Source organism: Diabrotica undecimpunctata, chromosome 1 (assembly GCF_040954645.1).
Source record: "Diabrotica undecimpunctata isolate CICGRU chromosome 1, icDiaUnde3, whole genome shotgun sequence".
Lineage (NCBI taxonomy): Eukaryota > Metazoa > Arthropoda > Insecta > Coleoptera > Chrysomelidae > Diabrotica > Diabrotica undecimpunctata.
In genome coordinates, this window is record NC_092803.1 from 140,597,188 (window position 1) to 140,615,849 (window position 18,662).

At 34.7% G+C, this 18,662-nt stretch overlaps 1 protein-coding gene across 2 annotated transcripts in view; it reads left to right on the forward strand.

The window, feature by feature from the left end:
* LOC140432301 (uncharacterized) overlaps window positions 1-18,662 on the forward strand; it is a 42,573-nt gene that overhangs the window by 12,304 nt on the left and 11,607 nt on the right. For both annotated transcript variants that reach the window (XM_072520123.1, XM_072520124.1), the window contains exons 3-5: window positions 6,617-6,854; window positions 11,551-11,924; window positions 15,401-15,693. In XM_072520123.1, the coding sequence (XP_072376224.1) occupies window positions 6,617-6,854; window positions 11,551-11,924; window positions 15,401-15,693 (905 nt within the window). The remainder of the gene's footprint in view (window positions 1-6,616; window positions 6,855-11,550; window positions 11,925-15,400; window positions 15,694-18,662) is intronic.

Below are 18,662 nucleotides of genomic sequence, written 5' to 3' on the forward strand. Positions count from 1 at the left end.
CTTAACTTGTAGACCACTATATGGACGCACAACCTGTATATGCTTGAGTCTCTCTTGTCGAACAGGTTCCCTCCAAACTTTCACTCTTCTTTAATCAGGACAGAGACAAAACCTAGCTTCATCTGTGAATAATACAGAACTTCATTCTTGTAAGCCCCACTGCACATATTCTTGTGCCCACCTTAACCCTTAAGTTCCTGAATTTTAATTTGTTTAAAAAGATTTATTTTTTTGATTTCGATGTATATGGGAGAAGGTTTTAAAACAAAATTCATACACTTTTTTTATTAATTATTTTTGATTTCTTAGAAAATTGCCGTTACATATATGTAACGCTATGAAGATATAGGAGCAAATATAAATTTAAAAATAACAAACAAATAATACAAAACTCGATGAAAAAACATAATCAAAATATTTTAGATGAAAGTCTATATTGCACTCGATGCATAATCCCACATTGCACTTGCAACACATGATACGTACATGCGAACTGCAGCCCTCACGTGCACAACATCACCTCTTTTTATCGAGAATATAGGTCAGATGATCAATCTTGTCATGTCTTATTCTGGCTACTTTGGGCGAAGATGGCCTGCCTGCACCTTTTGTTTTGGTACCATATTTCGTAAGATACGATATTACTAGATACCTTCGAAATTCTAATTGTGTATTTTCCAATCAAATGTGGACGTGGCACCTGGACAATTTGTTTCTCAGCCTGAGAAAACCGTTTCACATTATTTATGGGAGCGACTCCATAGCAGGTTGAAGCAACTGTAACAATATTGTTGTCAAGCCAACTAACGAAAATGATTCTATTTTGGCGATCTAATATAATTGCGGAAGTAAAAGCTGCGTTTTGACTTATCAAATCACCATTCGTCCAGGAAAACTTCATCTTTTCTTTCACTTGTTTTTTAACTTTTGCTGATGATCTGGAAGGCCCAGCCTCGTCAGTATCATTATATATTTCGGAATCTCTTTCACTATTTCATAAAACAAGTTCAACAGGTGCCCTAAGAATTCTTCCGGACAACCTATTCAAATCATAATCTTCCTCATCACCAGACTCCTCGTCTGTAAGCACATTAAATTCTGGGGGTTCAGTATATATAGCATCAACGTCTAAAGAGTCATCGGCATCAATCATCTCCAGCGCTTCTTGAGGAGAAAACTCTTTTCTGGAACAAAAAATACGTTACAATTCTAAAAGTTCGTATTTTCGCTCCCGTATGTTCCTAGCGTTACATATATGTAACACCAAAATAAAAGGCATAATTTACAAAACCAGGATAAAATTTCGAAAAATTTATATTATCAATAAGAAAAGACATTAGTTTATGCTCAATTGAAAACACTTTAAACAAAATATAATAACAAAAAAATAGTAAAAATATACTTCAAACTCAAACTTGAGATCCATTTTTACCGAAAATAATAAACACCGTCGCACATAATAAACACTCAACTAAATAAACAGGTTATGTCAAATCCTTGAACCAAACGCTGAAAACTAATAAACAAGTGTCTCTTCAAAGTCATGCATCGCCATCTAGTTAACATTAGAATCACTTTCCGAATTTCAGGCTGATGATTTTAGCGGTTTCTGCGTTACATATATGTAACGCCAGTAGCTTAAGGGTTAATCTGAGTCCACAATTTGAATGACGTAACATGGGAACTCTTGATGGATGTCTGGCGTGCAGGTCAGTTTCATGTAATCTATTCCTCAAAATTTGGTATTTTCTAAGGCACCATAGAGTTCACGTGCAGTTATTTGCACATTTCGATTGGCTAATCTTACCACATACTCAACATAATCATGTCGAGGAGTAGTTTCATGTTGACAACCCCCATGTCTTCAGCGACATTACCAATTGTTCATATCGACGTCACAATCGCGAAATCACGCTCCTAGGCACGTCAAAATGACCTGCAACACCAGCTTGTGAAAGAACAGCCTGAATCATATTCACAGCACTTACCCTTTGAACATGTGTTAAATATCGACGCTATATGACTATCTTTGCGTTTAATAATCTTGTTTTAGTAAAATTTTAAATTATCTAAAGAATATCTTTAAAATTTGAAGCATTATTTCTTTACAATTTGAAGCGTTAATAGGACGAATTTGAGGCGTTATAAGTTTTGCCGTAATAAAACAGTGCAATTGAAAGATTAATTTACATAGCATACCTTGATTTGTAGAGAACAATGTTTCAAATCGAATGGTATGTATTAACAAAAAAGTTTGACAGTTTTTATTGAAAAAAGTGGAATAATAATAATGGTGTTCCTTAGACATTTTTGATGTGTGTATTAATATACTGAAAAATCATTCTAAAATTGTTTTGGACGCCATCTTTGTTTTTTCTGTCTACGCCTCTGTAATAATTAATATCCAAGAATATCTTTAACGCCTTTTTGAGACGATCCCTTCTTGAAATACACTTTGTACCTCGATAGAAAAAATACACCCAGTTGGATACATTCGTACATACCTTATTCCTATCAAAGATACTTTTAAGTCGCTCTTCAAAAATAATTTTTGAATTTCAAGTGTATACTTGTGTACTACTGGGTAGTATGAATGTAGATATTCTTGTGGGTAAGCCCAATTGTGTTATTTATTTATTTATCGTATGGCGTACAATAAGAACTTCTTCTTCTTCAGTGCCTTATCCGGTCCGGATATTGGCGATCATCAAGGCTATCATGGTTTTGTTGACTGCTCTGCGAAACAGCTCCGCTGAGGTCATCCCAAACCATTGTCGGAGATTTTTCAACCACGAGATACGACGGCGTCCCGGTCCTCTTCTGCCAAATACTACCAAATACAATAAGAACACATATTTAAAAAGCAATATAAATCATTACATGGAGTATTACAAACGAACATCTAATGCATTAATATAGTCTAAAACATTTTCGGTCGCATTCAGGAACTCGTCAAAAACTCCAGGGAACCGCCTTCGGGGGTATTCTTCAATAATGTGACGGACGGTCTGTCGTTGCGCACCAGTCACACTCCGGAGTAAGGGCTTTTCCCCATTTATGTAAGCTGTCAGCACATCTACCGCTTCTTGTTCTTATTCTGTTTAGCGTTGTCCATGTACTCCGGGTCAGTTCAAAGCCTGGCGGTTTCTGTTCGATACAGGCTATTTGCTGTGCTTCCTGTGGTGAGTCGCGCTCCCCTTGTCTTCTCCAAGCGTTGGTGAGGTCGAAATGTTCCTGATGTAAGGAGGTGGCCCTTAACATGACAGGATATCTGGAGCGCAGTCTGTTCATTTCGATATCAAGCTTATCATGGTGGATGGGTAGTTGATGTTTAGACTGGATTTTTCGATATTCTCTGAGAAGGGAGTGACTTCTTCGTAGTTTCGGCGGTGGAATGTGACTCAGGATGGGAAGCCAATAGTTGGGTGTTGGTCTAATTGTACCTGAAATCATTTGCATTGTCTGGTTTAATTGGGTGTCAATAATCTTCGTGTGTTTGCTATTGAGCCATACTGGGGAAGCATATTCAGCTGTCGAGTATACAAGTCCGATAGCAGATGATCTGAGTACGGAGGCTGAGGACCCCCATGTGGTACCACATAACTTTTAGATTATATTATTTCGCGTTTTCAGTTTTGCTGCCGTTCCTTGTAGGTGTTCTTTAAAACTTAAAGTTCTGTCAAGAGTCACTCCAAGATATTTTGGTGTTGAGTTATGAGTTAGTAGTCTGTCTTCAAAGTGAACGGACTGTTTTTTGTTGGCTTGGGCATTATTTAGATGGAAACAGCACACTTCGATTTTCGTCGCATTAGGCCGTAGCCTCCATTTGCGAAAGTATTCTCCCATAATGGCAAGGTCATCTGTTAGTATTGTTTCTGTAACTGCCATGTTATTATGTCTATTATTATGGGCTGCAATGGCCCAGTCGTCAGCGTAGCCAAATTTCTGCGAATTTGTCCTAGGTAGGTTCGCGATGTATAAATTAAACAGTAAGGGTGCCAAAACAGATCCCTGTGGCAGTCCATTGCTGAGCTTCATTTGGGCACTTTTTGAGTTGCCCGTTGTGACTTGGAAAGGTCTGTCGGTGAGTATGCTATCAATGAGTCTAGTTATCTTTTGACACGGGATGGCACGGTTTATTTTGCAGATTAGTCCTTGTCTCCCAATTGTGTTGATTCAGGGTTATCATGTGCATCAGTAGTATCTGGTGTCAAAAGCTTCCTGCTTTCCTGAGAGGACTAGAGAACAAAAAAAATACTATACAAATCGAAACACCTGCTATAATATACCTGAAGACATATAAAATCTTCTTCTTCCTCTTTATAAGAAATTCTGCTTGTTGTTGGCATACCTCTATGGAAGGTTATCACTTCATCTTTTGTGTGGTTGTCCGATACTTCTTTTGCCGATTGGTGACTTATCTCTTGATATTTTGACGATACGGGTCCCCTCCATGCTGCTTATGTGGTTATTGCATTCTTTTTATTTTATTTTGAGTCCATTCATTTATACACTTAACATTACATTTTCTTCTAATGTCTTCACTTCTCTTTCGATCTCTGAGCATATTTCTTTTAATTCTTCTCAGTACTCTCATCTCTGCCGTTGCCAGTAGCCTTTGCGTTGTGGCTGTTTTGGTTCTTTTTTCTGAGGCATGTCATTATTGGTCTAAAACTGGCGTTATAAATTCTTGACTTGATCTCATTGTTAATGTGTCTGTTTCGCCATATAGTGTTATTAAAGCATCCTGCCAGTCTATTTGCTTTTTGTACTTGATCTCTCACTTCTTTGTCCAGGTCTCCATAGCTAAACAGTGTAATTCCTAGGTATTTTATTCTTATTGCTTGTTCAATACTGATGCTATCAATTTCTATTTTACATCTGGTTTGTTCTTTGCTGACTACCATTGTTTTAGTTTTCTGAGATGAGATTGTCATATTAAATTCTCTTGCTCTTGTGTTAAATCTGTGGACCAGTTTTTGCAGACTATCTTCATCTTGGGCTATCAATATTGCGTCGTCTGCGTAACAGAGTATTTTGATTTCTTTGTTTCCCATTCTGTATCCTCTTCCTTTGTTAACGCTTTTGATAATTTCATCCATGATTAAATTGAAGAGCCTGGGGCTCAATTAATCCCCTTGTCTTATTCCGCTGCCTATTTCTATAGATTGTGTAAGTTGTCCATCTGTTCTGACTTCCATTTTGTTGTTTTGGTAAATGTTTTTCATAGTTTTTATAATATTGTAGCGAGATTTAATAAAACGAGCGGTTCGAATTTATATAAATATATTTATTTATAAGTTTACAATTCGGTACTCTCTTATCAACTCCACTCACACATAACATCGTTACATATATATACCAAAAATTATTGTTCTCGAATCTTCTGGGGTAGTCCCACCATTCGCCTACGTGACGTGTTGTTTTCTCTCGCACTCGATACATCGCGAATGTTCTTGATGCCTTTTTCGAGATGCAACCGTTACATGGGCCATGCCGAAAACATGTTCGTAACAATATATAGGGGAACTTTTCTATTATACAGAAGGTGGATTACATCTTTGAGTACTCTGTCAAACTATTAGTTCCTTTACCTCCGTTCTATGACGTCTTATGAAGCGCCTTATTTCCTTTTGCAGACCGTAAAAATCATGTTCCATTTCTTTTGAAAAGCGTTCCCAGTGATAATTTTTTATTTTTCTTACAAGTGCAAGTGTATTGTTTCTATTTGTCTTGAAATTATGTTATGCCTCTTGTGTATTGGTTGACATGTATTTCAGGTAAGCTTTTTTCTTTTCTTTACAGTTTTGCTTCACTTCTGTACAAAACCATGGAGTTCTTCGCCTTGGAAACCATTTAGTTTTATTTATATTTCTTTCACCAATAACTTTCTTGGCCGTGGCTAAGATATTAGACTTACTTTTTGCCCAGCTTTCTTCGGCTCCATCACTTTCTGTGATATATGTGTATCTGATATGTGTTTTCATTCGGATTTTGCACAATACCAATGTATAATCGCTTCCTATTTCTGCTGATGTTAGTGCTCTTACATCCAAGATTTGAGAGGTGTGTAACTCTCTATTCGACAGAATATAGCCTATCATAGATCTTTGTCCTCTACTTTTTTCAAAAGTGTATTTGTATTTTTCTTTGTGAGGGGAAAATGTATTATTAATACGTCTCCGTTTTCATTTCTGGTATTTTCATTATATCGTTGTTTTATTCCTGGAACTATATCATTGCCAACACGGGCGTTAAAATCACCCATAATATATTCATCATTTGGGGTCTCGTTTATTACAGTCTGAAGGTGTTCGTAGAAGTTTTTCCCTTGTGGTGGTATCTCTGTTGTTCTCTGGTGTATAGATTGCTACCACATTCAGGTTTGACATATAAAATCAATTACTACATTAAAAATAAAATTCAAACTTAAAAGTGAATGCAATAAGACATTATCTGAAAACGAATTCACTTAATGTAATTAATATTATACAAATTATTTTCTCTGTTTATCTTTTATTATTCAGACAAATCATTGAAAATTGAGATGCCACAGATAAGCAGTTTTATTTTAATAGCTAATTAATTCTTTAATTAACTCTAATTAATCTACTAGCCCTACCCCTTCGACAAAAAGAAAAAGAGGACGACCGCCCATTGATGACTACGACCAAACATTCACCACTCCAAAAATTGCTTCAGTATCTGGAGGTATAAATCAAGAAGATGCCTATTCGAATGATGCGATGTCTAGCAGTGAACATGACTTAAACATATGGGACGAAGATCAATCAGCAAATGAAGGAGCAGACAATACCGAAACAGATGACCCTCCAGTTAAAGTTAAGAAAGAGGTAAATGATTTTTTTTAATATAATTGTTGTAGTGTTTTTTATAAAAATAATTTAAACTTTTGAACAAAATTAGGACGAACTAAAATACCTTTTAAAAATCGGAAAAAACTACGATATTTTAAATTACCGTAAAAATGTACTCTTAACATTATACTCTTAATCCTCTAACCGTTTTTTTTTTTCGTAATTGGTTTAAAATATCTGAAAATTTCTAATTAGGGTAATTTATATCTTTATATATAAAAACCTCGTGTCACGATGTTTGTCCAAGCTAATATTCAAAAACCACTGAGCCGATTTCAATAACATTTTGTGAAAGTGTATTTGTTGGTCCAACTTAGGAGATAGGATATTTTTTATTAGATGAATGACCCTTACTTTTTTAATTGTAAATTCAAAATGTTTTATACGACTTCACCTCTACAGTTTTAATTTGATCCATGTAGTTATAAAATATCATAAAATGACGTTTACCAAACGTCATTTTATATTTTTATAACTTTTTTATAATAAATCGAGAACGACTGAATTGATTTGGCTAATTTTGGTTTTGAAATATTTATTTAAAGTTCTGGAAAGGTCTAATAAGTGAGAAAATATGATGAAATTATAAGGAAAATAGTAGATGCTACGGTTTTATTTTCCCATACAAATAGTTATTTTATAATCTTATACAAAAATTTTTATAGGATCTACTGTTACAGTGGTAGTTCATTTAAACATAAAGTGACGTTGAACAACTTTCGTCTATCTAATTTTTTCGTTTCGCTTAAACTCGAGAAAATATGATAAAATTGTAAGGAAAATAGTAAGTAAAAAGCAAGCAGTTCTACAAGCAGTTTAATTTTCCCATTCAAACAGTTATATGTACTGATCTATACAATTTATACTTTCAGATATCAACTCTTATTAGTTGTATATGAAGTGTTTTAAAAAATTTGATTTTTACTCGAGAGTAAAATATTTTTATTTTTGACATTGAAAATTAATATAACAAAATATGTTTAGAATTAAAAATAATTTTAAAATGTTCAACATTGTTTATTTTCAATAAAAAAACTATTTTTCAACATTTTCTCTGCAATAAAGTTAAACTTTAAATTTGTGCATTAATTTAATACATTTTAATAATTATAAACTTAATGAAACAATTCTTAATAAACTTAAATTTTAAAATCTACTAAGAATGTTAAAAAATGTTAAAATCTTATTGAGTAGGTATATTAAATGCATAAAATTTTCTAATTTATATTTTATAGTATATATGAAGAAAGTAAGTTCTATTATCTCTAAAAAGTATATTTTATAAAAAAAATTATAATAATTTACTACAAATGTAGGTAACTTACAGTTGTTCTAAGCATTGCGGAGAGCTGGAAATATTGGAAACGGTAAAATAAAACTGCATCCAAATGCACAATGCATCAAACTTCTAGATAATTTCTGCTGTTTTGTTAAGACCAAACATGAATTAATTATAAGTGTCTTTCCGGCTATACTGAATAATTCTTGAATCATAATTGTAGAGTGACGGGGCAAAGTGATCTAAGTGCCAAAAAATATTTTATTGGGAAAACACAAAAAGCCGTTTTTGAATCAAATTTATTGTCGTAAATCGTTTATTTAAAAATAAAAACTGTTAAATTAAGTCATTTTAAATATTAAACATGCTTCAAATATAACACATATTACAAAAAATGAAAATGATAAAGTGCTTAAACTGTCAAAATGTTTAAAAAATATTGTTTATTGTCATCATCGAGAAATTGCAACATTGCAGTAATATCTTTCTTTTTAGATTCTTTTAAAGGTAAGGAATTTGGAAGAGAAGACAGTGTAGCATTTTTGATGGTAGTGGCAGTAATGCCAGGTTTTAGGACTATACAACTTTCCCACGGTTCTAAATCACTGTAACTTTTCTTGTACATGACGGTCCCAGGGTTGTTCTTTGAAACTCGAATCCAAACAGCTGTAGAAATTCCAAGTTTGGCTGTATTCAGAAACGCAGAAGAGGCTGCATCAAAATCAAAAAACGTTTTCTCGTCACCCATGTTCAGAACTTTGTAAGGACGTGAAGGTCTCGCTGTGACTATCGCCTTCATAACATCCTGCATATTAATTAGCTTGCATTGTCTTGCTCTTTTTTCGATTAAAGCAAAATCCCGATCTGAAGCTGAGAACGAATGACCTGATACAAGAAACTTATGATCAATCGTTTCAAAAACTTCATGGCAGACAAGAAAAATGTACAAGAACAAAAGCATTCGTTTTTCAACTGACCTGCACAGTTATCACTCCAAACGCACAGATTTTTTTTGTATGTATTCAGTAGTCCACAGTTTAGTGTTTGTAAAAGGCAAGATGCCATTTGGTTGCCTCCTCTTCCTGATTGCCCCTCATGCCAAATACACATCAATCCATCATCTGTATCAGCCACGTGAATACCAAAGTTGTAACCAGATATTTGGCGGGAATAGTACATACTACTGTGAGTTAGTTTGGGTAACGAAAAAACTTTCTGCAAATCCATTGTTATGGTGCACATGTCACTTACTGGCAAGGTACTTCGTATAAAGTCGCTTTTTATAGATGCGAAAACAGCTTCTACTTGGCGGTGATGTAACTCAAGTTTTGTTGTCCCTGTTTTCTTGGTTGCTGGGTCAGAACTTTTGGTTGATATGCTCAGTTGATCGCATGTTTTGCAAGTATCCACTCGTGGTCGACGGAAGGATAGGTTCGGAAAATCCTTCAAAAAAACACTTCGGTAAAACTTGTGCGAAATATGAGTACAAGGATTCTTTTCTTGAAATGCCCTGAAAAGTCTATGCACATTCAGATCAGAGCTCAAATACTCTTTGTCCGACTTAAGTCGGTTGTAATGACTGACATCTCTAGGGAAGCTATTAATATGTTGTTTCACTAAACGACGATCATGGACAGTGAATTTAAACATTTTTGCACCACCTCGCTTGTCTGTGTACATGTAATCCCCACTTTTTTTCTTCTTGACAATGGTTGTAATCCTTTGGGGAGTAACAGCAAAAATCTTCATGAATGTCTGTTTACAAACTTTTTGTAAACCTCCCTTACCATCAGGAACAGTGTAACTCATAGTGCATTGGCGTCGGCTCTCTGAATCATCATCGTAAGTACCATGACGACGTCGTGTTACCGGAAGTATCTGAATCAGTCCCATAAGATAACTACCCTGTGCATTTAAATCCAGTGAATAGTAGGACTCATGGAGTTGCATCTTCTCTATTCCAGTCAGTTCCTTACAATAGCTGTTCTTACATTTGCATTCAACCTGAAAACAAAAAAAGCAAAATATAAGGTTACATTGCAAATATTGGTTTTTGTTGCTAACGTCATTATTGCACACATACTCGAAAATAAAAATTAATACTAACCTCGTTTTTAGGTTTACGTCTTGCCGGAACTAGTTTTTTAAATTTATCGGTAGTGTACGAATTTCCACTAACTCGTGCCTCACTCCGTATTTTTCTCTTACGTTTTCTGTTTTTAACTGGTTCATCACGACAAAATGCTTGTTCATTTATTATTTCATGCAAAATAGGAATTTTAACCTTAAAACGACACGTTCCCGAACGTTTATAAGCAACTACTGACATGGAACAATACTAATAAAGAAGCATGGCACTTAGAACAGTTTGGCCGGACACGTCCGAAGGACATACCGCTAGCTTGATCATGCAGTCAATTTTTAAATTAGGTAACAGTAGAATAGGGACTTAAATCACAGTGGGGCTATTGGCGATGGCATATCAAACACTTTGAGTGGAAAAAGTGATTTTTTGATTTTTTGGCACTTAGATCACTTTGCCCCGTCACTCTACAATTAGCTTAGTGAGCAATCAAATTTGAAATTAACTTCCAGATTCAACAGTTGTTACCAGATGATCTGGTATATTTTAAATCAATCGACAGTATTGTTAATGAAGACGAAGCCGTAAATTATCCAAAAGAATTTTGAAATTCTTTTGGAATTATTTTTGAAAGATGGTGTTTACCTAGAACTGAAATTGAATCGGAATTGCGAACAGAAATGGAATGTTCATAAAGTCTATTTTGGATTCTACGATTTGTTTGGCCTATATAAGATCCGGGACAGTCTGCACAAATTGATCGGACAAGAGATGAAAGTATTTGTTGGGGGGTAAATATTGTCTTCATTCCTCTTGATTTAAGAATTTTGTCGATTTTGTCAGTGACACCCTTCATGTAAGGAAGAATAGCTTTCGTGTGACGCGGGTCTGAGTCTTTGGGTTGAGATTGAGTCTGTGTCTTATTCGTGTGATTTTCGCTTTAACCATTTTGGATGAGGGCTCGTTTTTGGCTTGGAGACTCGGTAGACTAAGACTTTGGAAGCCCTGAAGAAGTCATCAACCAGGATGTCGAAAGCTCGGCGTAATGATAATCGACGCGGTTCAACCCGGAAGACTGTTGAGTTAAATATTAATTCTTGTAATAGTATTAATGTTAGCTCTATGAGTTGCATAATGTATTCATTATGAATGAAAATGTATTTTATAAATTAGATCCAATGTATTATTTTTAATATTATAAGTCAAAATATAATAATTGCCGAAAATATATGTATACATTAAAAACTACATCTGCTACCAAGAACGTCGGGAAATTGTATTTTTACACATAAATAAATCATTTGTTTTAGTCACACGACTATGATGACATCGGAGTGGATGAACAAAGTAACACATCCGCGAACGAATCAAAAGAAAAATTAAATGTAAATCTCCAGGTGAAAACTTCCAACGCCACAAATTCCAATGTTACGACATCTGGAAACCCATCATTCCTTACCCCCGCTTTAGAAAAAGAATGGCCTGACGTTATCAAAATGAACGACTACTTGAACACGGGTAGGCGACAACAGTTCTGGGAAGAACCGTTTACGAAGCGAGTAATGGACGCCATCAAAACGAAAAATCTCGAGATGAAAGTTGCAGCTGAACTGTTAGGTGTATCGTATGGAACGCTGTATGGGCGGTATAGAGATTCATATGGTTGTTTAAAACATCCCTATAGGTAAGTAATTATTAAATGAAATCAGTAACAGTATTTAGTATTAATATTTAGAAGCGGTAATATTATTTTCTCAGAAGAAAAACTAAAAGCACATCATCAAAAATATATAAATGCCTAGAATGTAGAAAACAACTGAATATAAATGATTATCAGTCTAAGAAAGAACGAAGCATGGGAAAGAAACTGCTCAAGAATAAATACTTACATGGGTGGAAGTCAGTGGCGGCTGGTGTGGTAAAATTTTGGGTAGGCCAAGCCAGCAAATTACATAGCTATGGTCACGGGGTCATGACCCCCCCCCCCCAACTAATTTTTTAATGATTTCTCTGTTCATTTTAACTTCTGCGTTGTATCTAATTTTTGCGATTTTTTATTTTTCATCTAGCAAATCGCGAACAGAAAACGCCCTCTTCTGTACATCCTTAACGGACAGCAAATTACTTAAATGTTCCTTGCAACTGGAATGTTTTTTTAAGGAGGCAGACATATTTTTTAAATCAAAGTATCCTTCACAATTCTATACATATTTCTTATTAGAAAATAACAAACACGGCCAACAATATAGTCTGTTTTTCGTAATATTTCCAGACAACCATTTGTAGATATCATACCAAGAGCAATTAAAAGTACGCACCTTTTTCCCATCTTTTTGGTCAATTCGCAATGTTGGAGTAGGCCTTTCATTCATAATAATTTTTTTTTTCTATCACTTTCAGTTCTTCTAGATAATGGCGATTCCAATAGTGAAACAACAATGTCCAAACACTCACTATCAACATTACTATTACTGCAACCTGGTAAAGCGTCATAAAAACTCATTTTTATGTATCAGTTATAAAATAATCTCACATATATAAGTTGCATACAATCAGGCGATATAGAAATCACGCAAATGTGATTTTTTTTTCTTCGAATTTTACGAATTTTTTAAAATTTATTTGGGCAACCGTGCACTTGTTTGCAATTGTGTTGTTTGTTTAAAAATATGTTACAATTATAGATTATGTTACATATTATTTTATCATAATTTAAAAGAAAATTTATATTACAATTCGATAATTACGTTACAAGTGACAACGATGGTCATCGTAGGCCCGATCGTCTGGAGCCTAAACAGCAAGCATAAACACGACAATATAAATCGTTGTCCGGCAAGCTGCTTAACTTCAAACGCTTTTTGTACGGGTATCTTATGTGAGCTGGGTCGGCCAGTTCCGATCGGGCCTATTAATGATATTTAAAATGCCTGAATACGATTCGATGCTTTCTGTGGTAATATAATAACTTAGTTGTTTTAACGGACGCTAATGTATTGAGTGATTTAGTCCATTTAAAAGTTATTTACATGCATTAACATAATTTTTAAATATATGTTTTTCAATTTTAAAGCTCTTAAAATTATTGGGTAGGCCCGGCCTATCCTGCCTACCCCCAAAAGCCGCCACTGGTGGAAGTGAAAGTGCTGAAAGTTGGAAAATTATAAGGAACCTTAGAAATATGTAATAGGTTTATCAAAAACAAATAGTTGGTGTGGCATACATACAGCGCATGTAGAAGTACAATTAAAACGTCTTAAATGGAAACCAGGAGTGAAAGAAAGACCAGGAAGAACCAGGATGAGCTGCAATAAAGAACTTGGTAAACATTTGAGAGAAAGGAGGAGAACTTATGCAATGACCGATCGGAGTAGAGATTCGGATGACGTTAGAGAAGTCTAAAACCAGTATAGAATAATAATAGTAATATTATTTACTCGAGGAAAACAATAGACTCCCAAAACAACTGGAATGGACACCCACGAGTAAAAAAAGAGGGGGAGACGAAAAAATGGATAGAAAGAGAAAACTAATGCTAATAAAAGTTAACTAATGCTAAGAATCTGTAAGAAGAATGTGTTGATTAGTCTTAGAACTAAGATTACTGCAAGAGAAGTGATTAGTTATTACACCTAAGACTAATAACACAAAAATAGAAAAATAAAGTCACTGAGATTTCAGAAAAGTTGACATTTCCACTCAGACGATTTCTTCGAAAAATAGTTATTGTTTATCGTGGGTACTTCGGAAATAAACACCAATCACATTATATGAAATGTTAACACAAAGTCGACGAGACCTATGAAAGATGTAAAAATATACTAAGTTATTTTATACACAAGAATATTTTAAAATCCTTAAAGAAATAAAATATCGGAAAATTATTCTAATTCTGCTTGGGGACTTAGACACCTGAAAAAGAAATAATTTATCAAAAACTATTTAGATAAAAAGTCGCTTGGCGAAAAATGAATATAGATTAATATCGCAAAAATTCTAGAGACTTAGAGAAAATCTGAAAGAGAAATAATTTATAAAAATAGAATTAATTATACAAAATTATTTTAAGTTAAAAATCCCTGAAAATATCCAATAATTAAATTATAAAATTGTTCTAAGTCCGTTTGTGAACCATGGCGCTCTGCCATTGGAGCTTGCACAACAGCCAATACTCAATTTCGGGCAATACCATTAGCTGCAATTATGGTTGCAATTTGAGCAATCTTAATGCCGGAATTGAGCTATTGGCGACATCACTTCAGAAAAAATGTTAACTAAAATAAGGGAAAGGACGCAACCTTGTCGCATTCCTCTTTGTATTGCAGCATCTTCAGTTAAAGAAACTGTTTTATTCTTATACAGACTTTTTGTTTCCAGTAGGTTTTCTATAATTCTCTTATCATTTTTATCTAAGCCTATGTTGAAACCTTTATTGGTCCAAACATTTTTGTGATATTATAAGGGAGAACATAGCTTCCTTAATTTAGTTGTCTTTCTTGAATCCGAAGTCTAATTGTATATTGCAACTCTGATAGGAATGTTTCTGGTCCTTCGTCTCTATTACTTGAATACTGGGGAATCTGTCTGTCCTCGCTGTATATTTCTTCAATATTCCTTTTTTTTTTTTAATTAAAATTACCCAATGTTAAACTCCTGTATGTTAGAGATAAATTTCCTAGGCACCATCCTTGACTTCCTTAAATTGAAACATCCTTATTAATAATTTAAAACATAAAACTATGCAGCTATACAGAAAAAGGTATTTTCATTATTAATATTTAGTATTAGTATTTAGTTTTAACATTTAGTATTAGTTATCATTAGTATTTATTAAAATATAATGCATTTCAGCTAAAGCTGGGAAATTATATCTAAGGAAATAATAATTTTAATAAAATTTTGAGCTGGTCAATATTGGTCTTAACCAAGGTCATTAATCTAAACATACACACACCGTTTTTTCCCTTTGAGGGGGTGTTTTAGAGGGAAGCCCGGAGGTACAAGTGGTAAACTTTGTTGCATCTTTTTTTTTGGTCCCAAAATTGACATTCTCAGCAAAATTCAGATTGTTCTTATGATTTTTATAGGTTCAGTTGCGTTTTCGACTCTGACGTCTGGAGCATTATTGGATGTCGAAATATAAGTAAACTGTTTTTTTAGGGTACGTGACTTTTGGACAGAGCAGGGATTCACGGACATCATATTGAAGCTGAAACGTAAAGAAGTTACTTTGTTCCGTGCAGCAGAACAATTGAACGTGACTCCACAGACTCTTTCCAATTATTTAATATCCATGTCGCAGATGGATACGGCCGATGCGAATTCGAGTCGACAGTCTAATGCGGGGGAGTCGTATGAAGACTCAGACGACGATGCTGATTCGATTTTGCCGGATGCCCCTTCCAATAATTCGCATTTGTTTAAGAATTTAGTATCGGGCAGTGCAACTGGTGGTAAGTATTGTAGTACAAGTATTTTTTGGTTCTTTATCTTTTTCAAAAGAACTTTGTTATCAGTCATGTTAAAGGTCACTACAACAATAAAAAACTGGAGTCATCTGTATCCGGTCATGTAATGATACATTGTTTTACGGACTTATTGTTTGTGGCCTGGAATTATTTCAGAATTAGGCGTTAACAAAGGCTATGTGGCAATAGTGTGACGGGTAGCTCTGTTAGACCGCGGATTCATTTGAACACAGGTTTAATTTAAATAAAAATATATTCGAAATAAATAAATAACAAAACGAAATTAAATCCTAGGTAATATTTGCAACAAAAAATAAAATGTCAATCCTGGCAACGTTGAAGACGGCGCTAGGACCCACTGTTTATACCTGCGAAAAATAAATGCTTTTAATGTCATAAAAATCGAAACGAAATTACGATGTGTTAGTACACACACTCGCGCGCGCGAGCGGTAAACAGAAGGAATAATCTGGGTTAGAGGTGGACAAATTGATCAACACTTGATCCGGCAAGGAGCGGGAAGTGACTAATCAACACTTAGTCACGGAACGGGTCGGTATTAGATCAGCCCTCTAAGACTGGATTTTGGAACTGGCACTAGATCAACACTAGCAGAAGCGGTTGACCTTCGGTCAATACCCTAGGGCCAGTGGAGTGGTTCCCAGATCAACTTTCTGATAGATAGAACTCGGTTCTCTCTTGCGGCGGCTGGTCGTCCATCTCCCGAGTGCGTGCGTATAGAGCAGAGGTAAGCTGGTGGCGATCACATCGTTACAATGGTTGAAAATATCTTTCTTTTTTAAGTCGCAGACGAAATATCATGAATAATTCCAGACCATTACCTATAAGCCCGGAAAATAAAATATCATTACCAGACACCATCAACAAAAGCAATGAAATGTTACAAATAAATCCAGTTATTGTGTAGCTGTAATGAGGAAGTCCTCAGACAGTTCAGCACAGATCGAGAACTCCTGAATATTGTTAAAACCACAAACATTAGCTACTTCGTTCCTATAATAGAGGCAATAAAAATTATATCCTTCGCCTGATTATCCAAGGTAAAACAGGTTAAAACATGGATAGGCCGTAAAAAACTCTCGTGGCTACGAAACGTACGACATTGGACCGGACCAGGAGTAGAACAGTTATTCCATGCAGCAAAGAACAGGGACCAATTTAACGTAATTGTCATGAAGATAGCCCACGCCTGCAAATAGGTATAACACTGTAATAAGAACAAACCATAAAACCTTTAAAAACGAACAAAAAATGGAAAATTATGTTAAAAAAATTCTACTTTCTGATGAAGTTTTCATACAAGCATGTGAGTTGGAAGAATATCCATTGTTAAAATTAATGTTTAATGCGATGTAATTGTGCGGCATAATTTGCTAGGTATCATGAACTCTATGTAAATGTATGCTAACTCGTATAGAGTCTGCAAACCAGACTTCTACGAGGTGAAGTAATTATTGTCAGTTAATCAAAGAAGAAATACATGGTTCGTCCTTTTTAAATTGTTACATTCTCCGAGAGTACTTGTCTTGCATTATCCTCAGTATATAGTGGGTTTATCATATAAATGTATTAAGAAATATTAAGAAAAGAAGTGAACATATCTAATAACACCGTTCTTTTGAACTTATTTTATTAGTGGAATAAAACTATTGATTTAACATTTAATGAATAAATATTTTATTAAGCTTGTAACTGGTAACATCTAAATCATAATAGATATATGGGACACAACCTTTCTTTTTCTTTCCTGATAAAATATCAATTTTTAGAGTTCTTCTATTGCTCTCAGAAGAATAAGGGACTTAAATTGCAGTTTTAGGGCAGGTGTAGTTTGCCAGTTTCTTCGAAAATCTACATGCTTGTTCCACTTTTCTTGAGTGAACAATGGTCTGGCGAGTATGTGTAGTCGAGTAAAACGTTTCTGGATTGATTTTCTAGAATTTTTCAATGCAGTTTCAAAAACTTAAAAGGGGTAACTTGTGAAAGAGTTAAATTGAAAATGTGCTGATCATACTATTCGATAAATATGATAGATGATGATGAGTTAATACATCTCCTAAAAGGGAAAGGGCGAGAAACAAGGTACCACAGAACCTCCTTTAATGATGGAAGTACAGTATGCAATCAAACGTTTTAAGAACAACAGGTCATCAGGAATCAACAGCATTCCTATAGAACTCTTTATACGTGGAGGCAATATCCTTATAGATCAAATCTACAAAATAATTGTCTGGATTGAAGAACAAATGTCAGAAGAATGGTGTACTGGAATTATCTGCTCACTATACAAAAAAAGAAGATCTACAGGAGTGTAAAAATTACACAGGTGTAACCTTCTTGAACACAATAGTTGCATAACTGTATACGAGAAAAAACTTCTTGGTGAATACCAGTGAATTTAGACAGTATATATCTATGATAGACCAGATCTTGGCTATTTAAATGTTAGACAAAACTAACGAATTAAATATCGATATTATTCACTTCTTTGTGGATTTTATATTAGCGGATGAGACAGTGTTTTAAGGTGTAAACTATATGACGCTACATCTCCGACAAAATAATAAGACTTGTAAAAGCAACACCGAGTAATGTACTCTGCATGACTGCGGCAAACACTTTTTAGAGACTACCAAGTGAATCCGAAAACATATGGTACCCATCTACTAGACTTGTACAAGCTGCTACAGGGTTTTGGGAATTCTGGAATGGGTATCATTAGTAAATGAAAGCAGTATACTAAGCCATTTGGGTGAAATACGACCGGTTTATAACAGACGGCTCCCGAAAAAGAAAGTAGTCTGTAGAGTACAAATACTCCTTTTCAACTTAGCACTGGAGAAGATTGTGAGAATGACTTATACAATAGAGGAAGTATATCTAATATATGACGCTGATCATCTGCACTTGATCGTTCGCATCGACCGCAAACT